Source organism: Maylandia zebra, linkage group LG20 (assembly GCF_041146795.1).
Source record: "Maylandia zebra isolate NMK-2024a linkage group LG20, Mzebra_GT3a, whole genome shotgun sequence".
Lineage (NCBI taxonomy): Eukaryota > Metazoa > Chordata > Actinopteri > Cichliformes > Cichlidae > Maylandia > Maylandia zebra.
In genome coordinates, this window is record NC_135186.1 from 28896012 (window position 1) to 28917161 (window position 21150).

The 21150-nt window shown below is 39.1% G+C and overlaps 1 protein-coding gene across 2 annotated transcripts; it reads left to right on the forward strand.

Annotated features, from left to right (window-relative positions):
* Nucleotides 1–6448: 6448 nt before the first annotated feature.
* samd10a (sterile alpha motif domain containing 10a) lies at nucleotides 6449–21101 on the forward strand. Of its 2 annotated transcripts, XM_004546391.4 has the most exons (6): nucleotides 6487–6891; nucleotides 8464–8645; nucleotides 17077–17245; nucleotides 17333–17473; nucleotides 20190–20312; nucleotides 20727–21101. In XM_004546391.4, the coding sequence occupies exons 1-5, from the start codon at nucleotides 6879–6881 to the stop codon at nucleotides 20285–20287; spliced, it is 603 nt and encodes a 200-aa protein (XP_004546448.1). In that variant the 5' UTR covers nucleotides 6487–6878; the 3' UTR covers nucleotides 20288–20312; nucleotides 20727–21101. The 2 variants fall into 2 exon arrangements, with proteins under 2 accessions (XP_076734704.1, XP_004546448.1); XM_076878589.1 differs by lacking the exons at nucleotides 20190–20312; nucleotides 20727–21101 and adding an exon at nucleotides 17637–18507 and having other exon boundaries at nucleotides 6449–6891.
* Nucleotides 21102–21150: the final 49 nt, after the last annotated feature.

A 21150-nucleotide genomic window follows, 5' to 3' on the forward strand; every position in this document is an offset into this window, starting at 1 on the left:
TAAAAACATGGAGCTAAAGTCAGTAGAATCAGTCCATTTTGATGTAGACTAAACAATGTGAATAATTTAATAATAATGATGGTAATTAAGTATTTTGTGGCCTCAGTTGGATTTCTGCTGTGTGTTGTGTTGTTCACATTGCACATTTCATATAATCCTGTCCCATGTTTCACAAAATCAACCTACGCACAATGTCTCACTGTTATCAAACTAAGACTGCCCCCTTGTGTTAACTACACCTCACTCCAGTGTCTCCCTTTTTCTTCTAATTTTCTGTTTTTGCAATCAACTGATAAAAAAAATTTGGAATATGATCACAATACAAGAAACTTTGGCTCTGGCTGCATCTCTTACTGTTACAGTCTGATATTTATTTAAACAAACTGAGCCCAGTGGGGTTTTTTGGGTGGTTTTTTTTTTTTTGGACTGACCAAAAAATCTAATTCCTCAGTCAAACATTAAAACAAAGCCGGGCTGCTGAGTGTAAGCCTCAAATGTCTATTATTAATATTTGAGGCTCTTTGATGTTCTCTCCTGTGGAAACTATTAATTCAAACAGTTCCTTTCATCTTTTAGAGCTCTAACCAGGCCAAATGTGCCAATGCTTAAAGTTTAAAAGGAGCACTGATGCTGCAGTCTGTTTCCTCAGAAGATTTTGCAGAAACGACTCATGTCCACACCCTGCCAATTAAACTCAAACCAGTTAGCTGGGTTTTATAGTCTAGATAAATTACAATGCCATTCCTTTGGACCGGGGTTTTGAAAAATCAGGCCAGGCAGCGATCATCAGCAGTGAATTTGAAGAACACTGTGTTGATAGTGGGAGGATGTCTGGCAGATGTTGTCATCTAGCGTGCAATCATTTCAAATAAACATCAACCACATGATGCAACAGCAAACAAAACAGCAGGGGGCTCCTCCTTACATACATCCTTGGCATCTTTTGATTCTAATAAACCCAGAGAGAGCGTGTTAAATCAAAACACAAGAGTGTCACACTATTCATCACTGTGAGCAGCTGTCACTGTGAACAACTGTGTAGCTAGGAATAAAGGGCCCTATATACTGAAGGGACCTCTGGGTCCTTAAGCAACCATCCTCAGTTTTGATATGCAACGTGAAATGCTTGTATGTCTTTTGCCATGCCTTAAAGAATAGATGTTAAACTCATTTTACATTGTGGGCCACATGCACAGTACACACCTCACTTTGATCTTAAGTGTGCCATACCAAAGAAGCTCTCCAATCCATCATTCTAAGAAAGTTTAACTACATATGAACTACGCATTGTAAAAGAAAATAGACATTTTTATTGTAGGTGGTGAAAAAATGGGAAATGTTGTGTCATATAATTGTTTATTTATCACTTAAGTACTTTGCTAGTATTACTAGCATTGGGAGAGCTCTTCATCAATAGGAAAAGCTGCCAAACAAAAATTTTATTCCCAGTGTAGAGACCTTGATCAGTCGATTCTGGAGCCGGGCCTTGTGTTTGACACACCTGCCTTTAAAGAAACACTGTTAAAATTTTATTTTGGCAATGATTAAAAATTGCAACTTAGCTTAAAGACCAGAAACTGTGGAAACTACGTGACGGGTGCTGGCTGCACCTGTTAAACTCACCAAGTAAAGCACAACGTGTCTCTGTCAGACTTACTGACTGACTGAATAAGCAAGGGAGTTTCAAAATGTTAAATTCATTTTAGCTGGGTTGCTTGGTGCCCTTTAATTACTTTTACAGTGCAGCTTTTCAAAGCACTTTATGGTGCTTTATAATATAATAGAAAGACCCTGGAATAGTATAGACAGAACCCCAATGAAGGGCGAAGGAAAAAAGTTTCCATTTAACAGAAAGAGACCTTCGGCATAAAGGCATAAATACCTATGCTGGTTAAACATTTGACCTAGACCTTTATTGTTAGCACCCAAGGTCACAGTTGAACTTGAAAAAAGAAACATATGGAGTAATAAAGCATCTGAAAGAGAATGTAGAGAGCTGTACAACATACTTTAATTTTTTTAATATGACGCTCTACGATGTCACAATAATGCCATAATATACATGTTTAAAGCGCATTTTCTCAGTCTAGAACACTTCTGCACATGCAGCTGTTAATGTTTGACTTTAAATCTTTAATAGAGTTGATCATTATTTCAGTCATGCATTGTTTAGTCCTTAATTCTTGTGCAACAACATTTTATATTAGTAGCAACCGGTGACTCGCAGTCAATGTTCATGTTCAGGGTTTGTGTTTAAATGTGAAGAAGACCAGCTTTCTTTTTTCCTGTCTAATAAAAAAAATGCTAAACTGAGGTTGTATAGAATGCATTTAACATAATATTAAAGAGATTCATTGCTTTGTTGTACCATAAAAACTTTATATGACTTATCCTTCTCCAATACTGCATGCTCAAAGTAAACACATTATTATAAATCACCCCTTTTAAGCTGATGTTACTTATTTTCTCAGGCAACGAGTTTGCATAATGTTTTAAGCAAAGCCAGCTTATCAGATTTTACAGTCTAATACCCCTACTTCACTACATATCAGAGAAGAAAGCCTTCTACACGGCTACCGTTTTTTGGAAGCTATAATTGGGAAATGAAAGCTCTCTGCACCAACACATGCATTCAATGGATTAGACCTTTGAGCTCTTTAAGAATCTCTGTCAAATAAAAACCACGGATTAAAAAAAGACATACTGATTAAACTACCAAACATGAATAAGAAGTCTCCTGATAATAGTCCTAATTAATATCACATGACCTTATAAAAACTGACAGCATTAACTGAGAATTTGTTTTTGTCCATGCAGGACTTAACTCATTAACATCACTACAATATTTTGACACTTTGAGGTGTTGATGGAGGCAGAGCTGGAGGAGGCACAGTTTAAGATGTTATGGTTTCAACTTGGAGTGACCAGGATGAGTACATCAGACAGCTCAGATTTAGCATTTTGGAGACACAGTCACAGAGGAGGGATAGAGGATATACTGGACAAAGAATGCTGAATATGGAGCTGTCAGGCAGGAGGCAACGAAGAAGAACAGAAAAGATTCATGGATGTAATGAAAGAGGATATGGTAAGGGATTGTGATAGAGTGAGATGGAGGCAGTGAAATCACTCTCTCTATAAAGAGAGTAAACTTTGTTCTCAAAATCCAAAATGTCAAACTTTATTTTTATTTTAAAGACATTCTTTGAATTTAATCTCAGGTAGAAAGAATTGTAGCATATTTTATGTGTCCATCCAACTTTTGTCATTATATATATATTAATATTACTTGAGATCTCTGCTTTCAAATTTTGGTGCAATATAAGTAAAATTGAATTGAAATGGTGTTTGATAATGTGTAAGACACATGGAGTAAAAGTACAGAATCCAAATCTTTAGAACAACAATAAGACAAAGCACTTTATTTATCCCCAAAGTTAGGAAATGACTGTGTTACAGCATCTTTTACTTTAAAAATATAAGTCTAGAGATCAGTTGGGTCATCATTTAATTGTCTGCTTGCTGTAGAATTCAAAACCAGCTCATGGAGCACTCCTTGATTGTCTGAATTCTCCACAAACTTACATCTGCTCAACATTCTCCTTTTAAACCAGACTAAAAATATGTCTCTGTTCTCGATTTTTTAATGAGGACACATTTTTTGTTGTGGAATCAATATTTCTTTCATTATTTAGTTTTTTACTTACTCAAATGATTTGTTTTTATGTGTGCAGATTCTAGGATTAGATTTTCTTTATTATTTCTGTCACATTTTCCCATTTTTTCTCCTTTTTGAAACATTTTGAGGTTAAAAATGCCATATTATCTGATCTTTTTAAAGTTAATTAATTATGCAGATTATCCAGTGATAAATACCTGGTATATATTTCACTGATCAAGCACCATGGACACCCCTGTGCTACCTTGATCTCTCTAATCTGCTTTCATTAACACACCTACAGCACTGAAACAGCAGGACAATCATGTTTTATGATAGAGGATTTAAAAAAAAAAACTCAGTTTAATCTGTGCTTTTGTAAGTTGATAGCACTCATTTGTATTTGTTTGTGCTGTCAAATGAGTACAGTGTCATGATTTGAGTGGGTTGTTTCCTGATGTTCTGTAGAGTTCAGCCAAACCGTTATAAAACCAGAGCAGCCTGATATAAAAGCATGAAATATTTATAAATATACAAATGAGAACCAAAAGAAATTCTAGTCGAGACCTTCGGGGGCAATCCCTCAGCTATCTCCTGAAGCTCTAGTAAGGCAGAGCATAAGAAGATTCACTTTATCCTCATGTTTTTAGTTCCTTTTGGGGGGTTATGTAAATATTTTATGAGAAAACACCACAGTCTGGAACTGCAATACATTGAGTTGAGGTTAGAATATGAAATAAAATGGATGCATTGGTGGATGGATGGATGGATGGATGGATGGATGGATGGATGGATGGATGATTGATTGATTGATTGGTTGATTGATTGATTGATTGATTGATTGATTGATTGATTGATTGATTGATTGATTGATTGATTGATTGATGGACTGATTGTGTCACAGCTTGGTGGCTCTGTGGTGATTGTGGAGGTGAAGAAGACCCAAAGTGTAGGATGCAAAAGGCAGAGTTTATACAAAAAACAAGTTTTTAATACTGAAGGGCACGTCAAAGTCCAAAACATAAATCCAAAACAGCTAGACGCAAAAAGAACAATGGGGACCAAAAACACCAGGGAATTTCACCTGGAAGGCAGCAAGGCAACACAAACAACACAACACCTATAAAAGGACAAAGGACTATAAATACTTGAATGAAGCAGGAGAGAAGTGAAGGAGGTGAAAACAATTAGAACTGGAAAAAAACAAAACTGACACAGGACATAAAAGAAAACAAACCTTCAAAGTAAAACTGGGAAGAAGAACTAAAGAGATTAACACAGACATGACACTTTAGGGAAACACTAATACCATTAACATTGATAAAAGACACAAACTAAAACAAAAGATAAGATGAAAACTAAAACTCTGACAACTAACCCAAACATCATATCCTCAAACAACAGGGAGGCTAAACACAATTATTAACCAAACCCTGATGAGAATGTGATAGTTTACAGTCTTTAACATTAAGAGGGATGAGTTAAAAATACAAAATAAAAGATTTTTCGTGCACTTAAATTTAGAGTAAGTGAACCTTTGTGCTGTTGTATCATCTATCCTCAGCATGTGCATACATTAAAGAGAAATCAACATGTGTGCATTCATTTTGTGAAGGGATTCAGGAGGGTCACGAATATGTTTAAAGGTGCTTTTGGTACGGCTTTTTGTTTTCTCTTGGGCAGGTCACAGAGGCAGGTTCATCTGCAATTTTGGCTGATAGGTTGATCTCAGTGCCAGCCTATATGAGATGATGGCTAAGCTGGAACACTTCTACACATCCTATCTGCAAATCTCACACAGCATGCACTGGTTAAGGTGCTTTAGACGGCCTATGGTTGCTACTTTGCAACCCACCTCCACCCTGCTGTTTCTGATTGTGGTTAATGACGCCTCTTCTGTGGGCTCTCTCACCTGAACTTTCTTTTTTTTCTCTCTCTCTTTTTTGTGACTGAATGATCATGAACTAATCACATGGCAGTAACTCAATGTGTTCAGGCCAATATGACCTGCTGAAGTTCATACTGAGCATCAGAATGAAAACGAAAGGTCATTTAAGTGATTTTGAATGAAGCATGTTGTTACTGACGAACAGGTTGGTCTGAATATTTCAGAAATTAGGATGTATTGAGATTTTCAAACACAAGCATCCCACTCAGGTACTAATCTAAAAAAGAGAAAAATATCCAGTGAGCAGCAGTAATCTGGGTTTTTTTCTATGGTGTATTTTTTCTGTTGTTCGATATTCAAATGGCTGGTGTAAACAGCATGAACGCAAGGAGCAACTCTGCCTTCTGTCAGTCTTCAGGCTGGTGATGGTGTAACAAGAGTGATGCTGTCATGTCTGTACAGACCACACTGTTGAATCTTGTTCGTATTCCTTTTGTTTTGAGTGAGAGAAATAAGAAAGCAAGACAGATAGTCTTTTCCATGGCTTTGATTGTATTTTGAGTTATGTTGGATGCTTAAAGTTTTGTGCTCTTTTGCTCCTACGGAGGTCTCTCTTTTACTCTGCGGCCAAATGTGGCCAATAAAGTGAGTGCAAGGGCAGGTGTGAGCAGGAACAGTCACCGTCCTGCAGCTCTTCTGCACAGACCCGACATAGAGGGTCCATCACAGGGAGGGCGCAGTGCCCACGGGCGCGCACAGAGCTCCCTTTCTTTAAGAAAAGGCAAAGGGGAATTCCTTATGGTGGATGCTGCAGCTATGAGAAGCCTTTTCATCCGGCTGTTTTTCAGAGTCTCCACTGGCTGCGTTAATTACAGGGCCCGGGGCTGCACTTTGAGCTCGCTGTGCTCATGCATGCTCTTGAGAAAAAGCCGCGCATCTGATTCTCACGACACGGACGAAAACCACACACAAATACGCACGCGCGCGCACATGCTCGCGCCCGCCTGATCCCGCGGAACCAGTCAGCCAGCTGCTCGGGGACATTCTTGTCCAGTCTTCTGCAACTTCGGCTTCACAGACAGCAGCAGCCAGTGACACTGAGGACGACGTGAGCTGGTTTTAAGACGTGGTTGTTTGTTTATTTTTTAAATCCCCACTTAGCCCAGCAGCTCAGGTCAGAGGATGTGGAGCGTCGCTGCTCCTGCCACACCTCAGTGAAACTTTTGTCGGTGAGCGGAGCGCACACAGAGGGGAAGAGCTGGACCCGCAGCCCGTGTGTCGGTCACCGGAGAAGATGGGAGACTTCCACTAGGCTGTCTCCGAGAAAACATCATGGCTGTAGACGGTAGGAAGGTTACACTTCAATATTATTAATAATAATAATCAGTAACTCTTTTCTAAATAGTCCGACTCGCATTCCGCCGAAATCTAAAGCACGCTGATTCCATTACTTTAACTCATTACTTGCTAAACCAGTTTATCTGTTACGTAAGTGGCCTCAGCTGGAAAGAGCTCTCTGAAATAAAGTGCAGCTAAACGCTGCCACATTAAATCTATTAAAAACAGACTCTGTCATATACATGCATTCAGACATTATAAGAATATTATGCATAAGAAAGGAACAGAAGGGGGTCGCTGATGGTCAGTGACACGGTGCTGAAATGGACAGCGCATCCAGCATCGCCACCATCAGTGTGACTGTTGCTGTGGTCACTTTTCTGCCTTGGCTTGCTCTTAATTGAATTTACTCCCAGCTTCTGAAGTCCTGGTGTGCATATTTCTGATAGGTAAAGATGTGTGCCAAGTCAAAATTTTAAATACCCCAAATAAGAGCTTTAATTTAACTATATTCATCCAAAATACAGGATTAAAGATATTGCAGGCAGGCCAGATACTTCATAATTTGTTTAGTAAGGATTTTGATCATGAAAGTGTTTCCTTTCCAGTACTGGCACTTTTTAAAGAGAAGGGTTTTTTTTCTCCATTTGAAGGGAAAAGGCTCTGACAAATAGTCTTAATTATGCATACTACATCCATGAAAGGGGCACATTTGTGTTTACAGCGGCAGCCTGGGTGAGTAACACTCTGAAGGAGGGTTCGTACATGCCTCGAGTAAAACCTCAAAGAAACCAAAAATCGCACACCAAGTTTTATTCGTAATAACCTGATAGTGCTGGTTTGCCTTGATGATTGCAGGACGCAGAATGGCTCCGCTCTCGGTGGGAGATGGTGAATGACAGAAAAGAGAAGCACAAAGCAGGAGAAACGAAGGCACTCTTTCATCTCCTCAAAACCTCGTTTCCCCCTGACAGCCTCTCTCGTTCTGTCCTCTTTTCAAATTCTCTTAGTCAACTTAAGATATTGAAAATGCACATTAGCGCACACGCAAACACAAGCTGCACACGGAGCTTCAAACGTGGTAAGAAAATCCTTCCAATCTGGCACATGAATGTGTAATGACCCGTGGCTTTCTGCCAGAATCTGTGCCAGTAACAGCGTGTTTACTGTAGTTGCACACTCTTTAATTACTGGATGTTGGGAAGCCACCTGCTGTTGAGTCAGTTTGGATATCTGCCTGCAGGCCTCATCCTAATGATGAGAAAGTGGCATGTCTCACAACTCTACAAGCTTTTCACAAAGTAATTGTGGTACCTGAACGCTGACTTCCAGGATTCATCTACGATTTTATCAAGGCTCAGATAACTAACTCAAGCCTGGTTTGTGTCAATAGAGCAGATTTGCAGAAATTTGCTAAGGAGACCATTCCTGAATGGCAGGTTATCCATATGGTTTCAATCCTGCCTTTTGTTTCCAAGTCATGCAGAGCAAGGGAGTAGGGAAGTAGTCCCATGCTGTTTTTACACTGTCAGCAGGTCTGCCTGTCTAATCATTATACCCCCTCCCTTTATCTCTCCAGCTGCATCCAGTTTCAGTTTCTGCAGGCCAGCTGTGGAGTACAGGGCTCTGCCTGAGGACTTTAAGCACCAGCTGAGTCGACGGACAGGTGGGAACCTGACCTGGCATGACGGCCGTGGACAGAAAACAGCGGGAGGCAGAACAGTGAAGCTGCTACAGCAGCCGGGGACCGAGGCCCTGCAGGTACTGAGCACCTACATGACTTCAGCATGTCGAAAAGCGCACCTGGTGCATGTTGTCATAATCCCCTTAGGTTTTCTTTATTCTTGCAGCTCAGGGTGATATGTTTCTTTCTGCCTAATTAAGCTTGATGATGTTTGCCACAAATCCAGAGTTAGGAAAACCATATATATTTACTTTGGAATTCTAATATGTTAAAGATTAATTTAATTGCTAAAAAAATTAACAAGAAATGTAAGAATGCAAACCTAATCAAAGAAAAGGAGAAAGGTCCTGTGCCGATAGTTTCTCAGGTCAGACATTGAAACCTTTACTCTTTCACTCATTTTAGAGGTTTTTCTGATACTGCAGAGAAAAATAATGACAAGTTTCCGACTAAAGTTTTTCACGTGAACTACTGTATATGCCTATCTGAAAACACGGCCACCTATCTGGGCATGATTAGCTGGTTGCAGGCATGACTGCTTAAACTAATGGTCACAGATGTGACTGTGGTGAAATGTAAACAAGAGGGCCAGTCAGAAAATCAAGCATTTAAGCACCTTTAGCCAAATAAACAGACTCTATCTGGACATAGATGTAGAGCTTCTTGTAGGCCATACACTATGTCTATGATGTTACAATCCTATTTGTCCCAGTGGCTTTGCTGATCTGTGTTGAAGGCATCAAAATAAATGTGTGTGGATATATACACTTCTCTCTGTATCTCATTCCAAATGCATTGATTTTTGTAACACAGTTCACTACATGGAGATAACCACCTCAACGCACCGTGGATGACTTACAGGTGTTGTAATAACATGTAACATCCACAAGGACTCAGAGAAGACCAATATGAAAGCCTTACTTTATATGTTTATGTAACAGAGACAGTGCATGTTAATGAACATTAGCAGGAAAATATAAGATCGTTTATTTAAGTAATTATGCTGGATTAATTTAGATCCGCATCCCCTGGGTAGCTTGCATTCAAAAGCACACAAAGACACACAAAGTCAAAAGAATAATCCAAGTCCTGCATCATCCAAAGTTAAAAACGACTATAGAACTGGTTTGCCACAATGTGCTGTTTGAAATGTGGCTTAAAAGTAGGAATTCTGCTTTATTACAATTAATAAGCAATGGAAATATTTAGTTATTTTTACTGACATGAGCTACTTCACAGTCACCTATGTTTTTAAGCATATACATTTTTAAAAATCCACTAAGATCAAAGTATTGTTGTTGTTATTTGATGCTACCAGGATGAAATGAAAATTACTTTTTTGAAAATCAAAGCTTTTAGTGGCTTTTTTGAAATATGTTTGCACTGAATAAAGTGTTGTTCCACCTGTTAGTGGCCAGGTAGCAAAATCTTTTAACGTTGCATTTTATGATGTTAGATAACTTAGTAGAAGGACTTTTAAAGGTTAAATAGAGTTCATTTTGAGTCCAAGATACTTAAACTTGTTTACAACGTCATGTCCTCGCCTTGCAGTGAACACGCTGGAGTGTGTACTCTCTGCTGGTTGTTTTCTGCACATCATACACACTGTTTGATATTTACTAAAAGACATAATTCCTGGACCTGAGCCAGTGCCTGTGCCTGGGAGATTTTTCAAATTACTAATGCATCAATATGTTTAATAAATTGAGGGTAATCCACATCTACATAACTTGTCAGTATAATAACCATTTATAGCCATTCAGTTTCCATGGCTATTAAGCACTGTTGTATTTCACTAAAAATAACTACTGTGATGTATGTAAACTGCACCAATGGCGATATCAAGAAATTAGTGGTGTTATGTGTTTCTGGTTTTATTTTTTATTTTCCATTCCACTGACTTCTTGCATGCAGATATGAAAAAGTTGCACTGCTCATACAAGAAACTGCTGTGTTTGTTGCATTAGCAATATATGAGCACATGCAAAAACCCCTGCTGCCGTTTGGCAGCTCTCCTCTCAGATTTCTCCACGGAAAAGTCTGAAATATAAAAAAAACCTCATAGTCTGACAAATGCAGCCGGTCATCATCTATTGTTGTAAATGGACACTTTGTTAGTAGAGAATGAAAGTTGCCCTCTCCCCAGCGGGTTGGTGAGCTCTAACAGCCTTTTAGCTTTAAATAGCACAGGTCTTCCTATGCTCACACTATGCTGCACCACCACTGTGCTTGTTGACTGAGAGCAGAGAAAAGTTGAATTTATTTTGATCCTAACTGCCTGATAGTATCCAGCCTGTGCCTGTTGTTTCAGGATAATAAACAGTTAGCCATTTCTATAGATCTTCTCGCGTGAAAACGTCCTCATATCTACTTCCACTAGTCATTCTGTTCCGGTATAAATTAATAGTTTTTTGTTATCTGATACAGCATTGTCTCTTCACACAGCCAGTTTGGGCAGCAGAGACAATCCATTTATACTGTAAGCTGGCCTCATTTAAAGCTCTTGGTTACAAGTCAGAGAGCCCATGCCTTTGTCTTCACCCCATGAAAGGCTCTTTAAAAGGCTGTTACAAGCTGAAGCTAAAGCTGCAAACATAGAACTGGGCTGGGCTGATAACATAGTTGTATGCAATGCATTATGTCTTTGCTTCAATCCTCTTGGATGCACATAAAGTAGTGGTCTGTTTATTTTTGTCTCGACGCACATGAACTTAATCGGTGTTGTGTGTCTGTGCTGCATTGTAATGTGTTTACAGTATTTTCACTTCCTCCATTGTTAAGTTTTTCCACGTACTTTTTTTTTGGCATGCTGTTCTCGTATTCACTCTGTCAGTATGCATCTCTGCCACCTCTCACAGGCATCCAAACACTCATTATGGTCTCTATAGTGTTTTTATACTTCACAGCTGTGGACTCAGAGCAGCAAAGTACATATAGTAACCGCTGAAAGGAAAATTATTTGGAATGTTTTTGGTAATGACTTCATAATTTATGTGTGTGGGTTAGTGAGAATTTTTAGTGAGAATATAAACTATATATTAACTTCTGATTCTAAACGCTCAATGCGTGCGCTTAATATGCCTTAATAAAAGGTCTTTAGAGTTAGTATTCCTCAACCTGTTTAGATTTATTAATAGAACCAGCGAGAAGAGGCTTTGGTGCATGTGGTTACTGAGATATACTTCTTAAGTTTTGCCCATGAGAAATAGGCCCATATTTGAGGTTTTAAAATATTAAACTACTACTGCAATAAAGGCTTCACTACACTAAAAATTAAACAATAAGAAACCAGAGCTTAAAACACAATTTAGAATATAAATAATATGAAAATATACATAGCTATACATATAAATACATAACTTTTGGTCCATATTGACGTGATAGCATCACACAGCTGCTGCAGATATGTCAGCTGTACATCAATGATGTGAATCTGCTGCTGCACCACATCCCAAAAGTGCTCTATTGGATTGAGATCTGGTGACTGCGGAGGTCATCTGAGTAGAATGAACTCATGCTCATGAAAGCATTTGAGATTATTTGAGCTTTGTGACATGGTGCGTTATACCCATCGGAAGATGGGTATATTGTAAAGGGATGGGGATGGTCAGTAACAATACGTAGGTATCAAAACTCACCTATTTAAACCTGTCAGCTGCAGTTCTTAGCTGACAGGAGTGGTACCTGGTGTGGTCTTCTGCTGCTGTAGCATATGTGCTTTCAAGATGTTGTGCATTCAGAGATGCTCATCTGCAAACCTTGGTTTTAACGACTGGTTCTCTGAAGCAGTTTGGGCATTCTCCTCTGACCTGAAATATTCAGACCAGCCTGTCTGGCACCAACAGCCACGTCATGCTTTAAGTTTGAATTTCAGCAGGTTGTTGAGGTCAAGTTGCTGCCATGTGATTGGCTGATTAGATATCTGCATTAACGAGCAGTTGAAGATGCATACCTAACAGAGTGGTCAGTGAGTGTATTTAAATTAGTCCTCAAGTGACCCTTATCCAACTAAATCATTGCTAGGATTTTGCGATGGTTCTTGTTCTGCCTCTAAGGGATCTCTGGCCTCAAAAAGTTTTACAACTCCTACTTTACATGACTGTGGTCAATTTTCACATATTCTGACATTTTACTGGGCAAACAGTCGTTTTATTCACAAAACAATTAATAATGAAAAATCATAACCTGCAGCCAAATTAGAAATGGAGCTTTTTGGGATTTGGGGGGATTGTTTTGCATATTGAAGGACGTCTGACTCATTTTATTTTTAATGAATTAAGGGAAATGTTCACTCCTAATCAAACAATGTTTAAAAAAAATACCAATAAGTAGAAATCCTTTGTGCAATCACTCCAACCACATTTATTCATATACAAGCCAAACATGAGGGCTCAGGTTTTTACAAAGGTAGGGTGTGAAGTGAGGAAAAACTGTTTGCTGCATAAATGGAAGTGATGAAAGGAAATCCAGAGGGTGAGAAGGAAGTCTAAAGATAAAAGCTCACCATAAAAGTATTCATGGTGCATTAGAAGTCAGTCAGAGCCAGAAAAATACTTGATTCAAACTCTGAATGTGTCTTTCTTTATTATTTAGATCCCCATTAACTGCATTGCCACAGCAACAGTATCTGCAGCATGTCAGTGAAAATGATGCACATCACGTCCGACATGCCCGTTCACAAAAAGACTCGGCAGTAAACCTCCCAGTGAGATAAAACTGTAATCAGAAAGCAGTAAACACTCTGAAGTGAAGCAGAATAGGTCACTTTCTTGATCAGCATGGCATGTTTTTGGAGAAATAAAAGTTTAATATCATTAGCTGCTTGATTTATTGTGTGAAAACTTCAAGACAAATTATTGTTCTTTGTGTTAAACAAAATTTACACAGGGGGGGAAAACAAACTGAGTGCACTCGGCTCCAAACCCCAAATCCTCTATTGAGTGTTCAGCTATGCCAAATACAAAAACAAACAGAATAACTGGCTTCTTATTTATTGTTGGTGAAGAGCATATTCCAGCTAAAAACCATAATTACCATAATCTGAAAACTCTCACCAGGTGAGGCTCACACTGAGGACTACAATGTCGTGACAGAAAGACTGTAAATGTCGCCCTGTGTGCGAGTAAACCACACAGGACATCGTGCACAGTTAAAACTCCTCTATGTCTTTAAAAATTGTGTAACATTATATATTAGATTACATTAAACAACCCAAAAGTGATTATTGATTAAAAACGTCTCGCAAAACATTAATGTTTTGTTTGTTTCAGCTCACAGCTCGAAGCCCAATGTCATTCATTCTCCTCAAAAATAAATAGAAGAATACTCACATTATGTAGCAGTTTTGTGAACAGGTCAAAGGCATTTGTATATTTCATCACAAATTAATTGCTGATCACAATAAAGGAGACTTAAAAATAAGCAGGGTGGCATGGTGGTGTGGTGGTTAGCACTACTGAAGGTCCTGAGTTCAAATCCTCCATCTGGCCGAGTGTAGTTTGCATGTTTTCTCTGTGTTTGCATGTGTACTCCGGCTTCCTGATAAGGAGGAGAATGGATGGATATTGTTGATATACTTTCAGTATCTGTATGATTGCACTACACTCCGGTGTTAAAACCAAAAGCAAGCAAACTACTTCTTTTTTAGTTACTTCGATTTTTAGTGCAGATCACCATTGTGTTATGGAAAATCTCCAGAGTCTGTGATTCATGCAGGAGTGGAATACTGTCCCGTCTGTAACAACTGAAAATAAAAATACATAAATAAATAAATAAATAATAATAAAGGTCAATCAAATGGACCACTACGGCAAGGCCGTGATGATCCACTTGGTAAAGTAAATCCGTTGGGCATCTTTCTTGGCCTTCAGACAGTAATTCTGATGGCTAAAAAGAAAAAAAAGGAGTTGAATACTTTCATTCTTCTTGCTATTATTCATATTATTACTAATATTATATTTTAATGAAATGAATCATTACTGACATCCTATGGATCAAAAAATTGTTGGTGAAGTGATGAACATGCTTCAAAAAATATATCAAACTCACCATTTTTGGTTCTATTTTGAGAATAAGAATGTTTTTAACACCACTGCATCCTGACATATCAGGCAGACCCTCCTGCAAAACATTTGCTCCACTGACTCTTGCACATCAGCCAGATGTGATATTTTTTATCTTGCAAATGAACTGCTGAACTTGCTACATTTTTAAAAAGTGATTGGCTGATCAAAGGCGCAGCTTGATTACAACTCCAGTTTTGCATCCTGTACATCTATAAGATAAAAGAGCTGAATCTCAACATGACACTGGCCTACATGCATGTCTTTGTGTGCTTTTTCTGCTGCTGTTGTTGCTGCTTGTTCGCCACTCTTCTAGGGAACTTCACAGCTACACAGATGTGCCTACACTGCCTATACATATGGCAACGATCGCCCCTGTGTTCTTTAATGAGGCTGAAACATGTTCTAGCCCTGTAGAGGCCCAAACTTGTCATCTTTTGATGTATATAAGGCATGTGAAATGAAATGTGATACTCAATATTCATCTTATAATCCTCCCAGCAGATGCTCACTTAATTGGCTGTGTGCACATGTTATGTACAGCGAATAAAAGACAGTGTGCAGATTTGTACACAGCGCATGATAGATGTGGGTTGTATGGATGCACAGCGGCAACAGCAGGCGAAAAGATTAAAAGAGCTTTAAGGTTCATTCAGGTTTTAAATGGAGTCTGAATTTTGTGCCGTTCCTCTGGATATATTTTCATGGGAGACATCTCCTAGCAGTCAAATGCCACCGATAACTGAATATCTTTGGCAGTTAATGAGAGATATGCCTGTGGTAGGTTATCTATCTCAGCACAAAGCACATCAGTACAGTATGTCCCCTGTGTGAACATGTTAGTGTGAAGTTTAAGACTTTCTTTTTTAAAAGATAAATTAAGGGATACAAGTCTCTAGTGTGCACAAGGGAGGTAGAACTGGCCTTCAGCTAATTGAAGGATGATTCACTAACTCAATCCCTGGCTCCTCCTGTTGGCATGTCTTAGACCTAAATACTGAACCCAAAGAAGTGGAAGTAGTGTAGTAGTATACCTGTGTAGGTTCTCAGGCATCCAGGTCATTGTCAACTATGGAGCGTGGAAAGAAAAGCAACTGCACTTTGTTATGTTTCTTGAAGACATTTTACCTTTTCAGTTGAACTGAGGAAGCTTCTCGGATAAGAGGGGAAATGTCTTCAAGAGACTTGAAGAAGTTCAGTTGCTTATATTTCCAAGCTCTTTACATTGGTGTAGTAATAGTGCAAAGGACTTTGAGTCATTGAACAGATCTCACCTCTGAAAAATGCTGTCTGTTTACTTATCTTAGTATCTCTCTATTTGAAAAATCTCCTTAAGCCTCTTTTTCACTAGCACATGCTCAGCTTGATTCAAGTCCATTTTGGGGGTTTTGCATTTGGTGGCAGTACCTCGTACCAGGTTAAACTCCTTCACAAGAATCAACCTGGCATTTTTAAACACAGCAACAAGGGAGATGGCTGCAAACCAAGGAGCCTGATTCACCCACGCAAACACTTTGCTTGAGTGCTTTCTGTCTATCAATCACACACATTCATCAGAGAAAAACTTGGGGTTAGTATCTTTCCTAGGGATATTTGGCATGCAGAGTGGAGCAGCCAGGGATCAAACCACCATCCTGCCAATTAACCTATGACCTGCTCTACCGCCTGAGCTACAGCTACGTCTTCTGTGGTTGGTGCCTGTAGATTTCAAGATTTAAAGTTCAAAATAATCCTTTTTTATCTAAGACTGAGCATTGCTGTAGCCTCTGTGTTCTTCTTCTGTTAAGCTACTTCAGCTACCTGCCCCTGTTCTGATTGGCTGCCCCTCAGAAACACATGATTTTAAAAGGTGGTGGATGGTTTTCTGTGCTCAAAGCCAGTGTGTGTCCTGGTGATAACAATATTAGGTATATGCTGAAGTTGTGTATTTAGTGCCGTTTTAAACCTGAGATTTTGGTTTCACTCACCATGGCTCAGGGGGTTGTGAACCGGAAGGTTGCCGGTTCGATCCCCAGCTCTGTCTGTCTTGGTTGTTGTGTCTTTGGGCAAGACACTTCACCTGCCACCTACTGGTGTTGGCCAGAGGGGCCGATGGCGCGATATGGCACCCTCGCTTCTGTCAGTCTGCCCCAGGGCAGCTGAGGCTACAACTGTAGCTGCCTCCACCAGTGTGTGAATGTGAGAGTGAATGAATAGTGGAATTGTAGAGCGCTTTAGGTTCCTTGAAAAGCGCTATATAAATGCAATCCATTATTATTATTATTATTAATTTGCACATACTCTGACCTCAATATGTGCAGCTTTACCCAAGTTTGATGTGAATGTCCTCTACTCCAATGGTACACATATGACAGACATAAGGGGAAAAAAAGCATTAAATGTCCCCTTATATCACTAACCCTCTCCATTTATCTGTATGTTTTCCTGTCTGCCTTCTTATCTACAGTACCGCTCCAGTGACAATTATGGGATATATCACACAAGCCCAACACAGCCCAGCCTGATCCGTCCTGTTGTTCTTTGGTCTCAACAAGATGTGTGCAAGTGGCTGAAGAAACACTGTCCACACAACTACCTGACCTATGTGGAAGCGTTCTCCCACCACGCCATCACAGGTCTGAGATAGTAGAAAAACAGTTCCACTAGTGAATTCATGAATTACAGTTTAATTGTAAAAAAATTACTTTGTCATCACCTTAAAGGCCGAGCGTTACTGCGCCTGAATGGGGAGAAGCTGGAGCGCATGGGTTTAGTGCAGGAGACACTTCGACAGGAGCTGCTGCAACAAGTGCTGCAGCTCCAGGTGCAGGAGGAGGGACGCAACCTGCAGCTGCTCAGCAGAGGTGAGAGTGTGTGTGTTTTCAGTCTTCCCAGTCCTTGACTTTGAAGACACAGTTTGACATTTTTCACATTAAAATTTCTGACTCCTATTCCTGTCAATTAAAAATTAATCTTTAGCTAGCAGTGGTTTAGCTTAGCACTAAAATTACATGTTTTATGATGAAGATAGCTGGAAAAAAAATATTGACGATGGCTCCATAGTTTGTGCTGCCGTCCCACAGCAGGAGGGTCCAGGTTCAAACCCAGGCAGGCAGGCAGGCAAGTTAAAACTTGCATGCTCTCTATGCTTGTGCGAGATTTCTCCACTCTGTTTTCTCCTGTCCTTGTAAAACCTGCTGCTGTAATTATGCGTATCTGTGCCAAGGATACATTTCACTTCTTGGTTGAATAACGTTGGAAAAATGTTGGTGGGTGTAGTTCCAAAACAAAGGGGCTTTTCACATGGGAGGCATTCTGCTGTGTGTCCACCGCCACCAGCCCTGCATCTGTCTGGGGTCAGGGAAGTGTTATGGCTCTCTGTGATGTAAATATGAGAACAGCAATGTAAACAAACAACACTTACACAATAAGCGGGTCTGTTTTCTATGTATTCCCATTCACTTTATTCAGATGAGACTACTGTGGTTTTAATATACAAAGCAACACTGTGACGGGGGCCCCACCCTGTGGGGTACTCGGGGTAGAGCACCTGGTGGCCCATGGTGACTGGCCAGATGGAGCCTGCAAGCAGTGCATGGGTCAGCCCTTCACACGGGTTCAGTAAAAGATGTGGTTTTCTTTGTTTCTTAAACCAATTTTTTGTTCACATGTCTGTGAACTACACTAAAAGCACTGCGACTTCTCATTGAAAATAATTGAATGCTAGCAGTTGTTATAAGCCAACAGTGGAGTTTGACGTAACTTGGCTTTAAGATTAATGGAAAAGATTCGATGTCTTTAAATCATGCAGTGACATTTTTAGTCAAAATTCTGTTCAAACTAGAGCTAAGAGAGATAGCAGAGAGGATTTTCTACCATGCTTGTATTAGGCAGCAAAGTAAGACAGTAAGGCTGAAGTCCCAAAGCTACACAACAGACATTAGTTTCCTCTGCCTGCACAAAGTCGCTGCTTACAGCTCATAAAACTCTCCTAATTAGAAACATGAGAGCCCAGTAGAAGTGGTTGCATCTTAGCTGTACATGATTGGCAGAACAAATGAAAATCAATCAGTTAAACAACTTATCAGAAACTCTTGGCTGGCTGTGCCTTTTCAGTCTTTGGCCTTTTAAAAAAAGGAAGTAAAAGCTAAAGTATAGAAAGTCCCAGTTATTTGTTTTTGTGGGGGTTTAGGTGGAATGGATGGATGCCTGAAGAAAGAGTTTGACTCACAGCACCCTTTTAATTAACAGCAGATTGTTGGTGTTACATTTAAACAGTGTTATGTGTTAGAAGTGCTGGTAGGTGCTTTTTTTGCTAGCTGCTTTCAGGTGATTCCTGTCTTTATGCTAAGCTACTTCATGCCAACGGCTGGTTGTCGTCTAGCGTTAGGGATGTTATGATACTAGAAATGTAGTAGTCAGTACTAATATCAGTGTTAGTTATATGATTGTTGATACCCAATTAAATAACATAGTTACAAAAATGCGAGCAAACAAGAATACTGAATGTTCCTTGTATTTAAAATTAGCCCCCTTTATAAAAAATTTTTTTTTATATCACTGACATGCTGGTGGCAGACCATTTATTTAAAATGTTAATATTACAGTTATTGACAGGATACAGGCTGAATTGTTAGGATGGTTCCCATTTAGGCTATGGAACAGAGCTGATGTCACAATGATGATAATAATAATGCAAAGTAGTTCCATGTTGACTTTTACTTCTAATAAACAAGTCTGGGCAGAGCCGTCATGGCAGCTGCACTAGTCGCATGTAGGATAGGCGCATGGTGCCTCTGTCACTTCCAGACCTGCAGCCTCGGTACAAATACTGTCTATGGTAGATGTAATAAAAGGACAAAACAAACTTGACGTGGATGGGTGTGTGTTTGTTTGTGTATCTGTTTTTTTGTTTTTCTTCTCTTTCAGCGACAGTGTGTCCTTTTGCTTTCTTTGTGCTTTGACCTGTGATCTTATCTTTTCTCCTGTTTGTCCCCTTTTCTATTTTCTTTTGTATTCTCTTTACTTCCAGCTGTCGGCTCAGGCATTATTACACCATACATGTATAAAAATAATTAAATAAAAAGAAATTGGCTAGCAAAAGGAGCCTATACAGAGTTGATAGTTTATAGATCCTCTTGGCAAATCAAATATGTTTGGCACATCAGTGCATTCAGACCATGATTCTGCTTGCTGAAGCTTGTAGAAAAGAAAGGTTTAAAAACAAACATTAAACAATTATTGTCATATTTTGAGAATTTTGATATGAATTGGTATCTTCTGATGATATCCCTTAGACACATGCTATATCAGGCCTTGTGACATGTGTCTCTTTAGACTGAACATAAATGTTTGTGCTGATCTTTTATGCTCTAGTGAAAGAAAAGCAATAGTCATAATAAGCAGTCTATTTTTAAAACTGACTTAATTTGCATGGACTATCCTGACACAAAATGGTATTTGTCACAGTTTGTGTTACTGTGTTAAGTTGTCCTAAATTATCTGACTGTTAAGTCTTTTTCATGGTACTAACAGCTCAGTAACAGCTAACTGACATATATTCCTGATTTGTATCTACAGAAACCGTCAGACCTCCACAGTGTTGCTCAGATGGACTTGTTTTGTCTGCAGATTCCCAAAAGATAAAGTTAAAAGCCATTCATGAACCACAGCACTGAAGATAACAGACTCAAGACATGACAAGTATGGGAGTATTCCTGTTGGTCGAAAAAGCATCTGCAGAGAGCTGTAATATTGAGTTATTATTGTGTTTTATAATTATGTTGTGGAAATATTACAGTTATCAACAGAATATAAGCCTTTTGTACAGTTCTGACATTTATAGCTAACCAGAACAGTTTAATCACTTGTAAATTCAGAGGGTTTGGGATATGTACGGATTACATGGTCCAGCTCCCACTGAACAATATGGTGGCAGCAGTGATGTATTGTTCCAATAACCAGCAGGGACCAACACAAAATCTTTGTCTATACTTATCTGTGAGATCGAGCGGTGAAAGCTTATTATTGCACCTGTAAAAAAAAAAAAGTTTAAAAAACTTGCTATTAAAAGTAAAAAAAATATCTGAAAAGTGTTCATCGTTCTGTGTTTTGCAGGGTCCTTTGGAAGGATATCCTAGCTGGATGATGGAAACACCGGAGTCAGAGAACATATAATCACGTAACATGAAATGTGAATCAGATCTGTAGGATATGTGCATCCAGCGAGCTGTGGTCTCCAGAATAAAGCTGTTAACTGGAAGTTGGCAGCTTTTCATTCCCTGTCTGCACGATAAACTGATATCATCTTTACAGACTGACAATGAACTGTGATGAAAAAGCATCATGACAATCCATTTATCAATTTATTGCCGCCTGTGATTAATTATTAATTTACTGTTCCTCTCTTACCGTCTCTTCCTCTCATTCTTCTCTTTGAAACGTTTTTTAATGTCAGAAAAACAAATTAATAAATACAAATATTAAAATTTAGTCGTTTTTTTGCAAGTGAGTCGTTAGGCTCTGTTGAGCTGAGTGGTGT

Excerpts from the sequence above, each read along its gene's own strand:
- samd10a (XM_076878589.1), top strand. Across the intron at positions 17,246-17,332 it reads CTCCCACCACGCCATCACAG|GCCGAGCGTTACTGCGCCTG; the intron begins GTCTGAGATAGT and ends ATCACCTTAAAG. Across the intron at positions 17,474-17,636 it reads CCTGCAGCTGCTCAGCAGAG|ATAGCTGGAAAAAAAATATT; the intron begins GTGAGAGTGTGT and ends TTTATGATGAAG.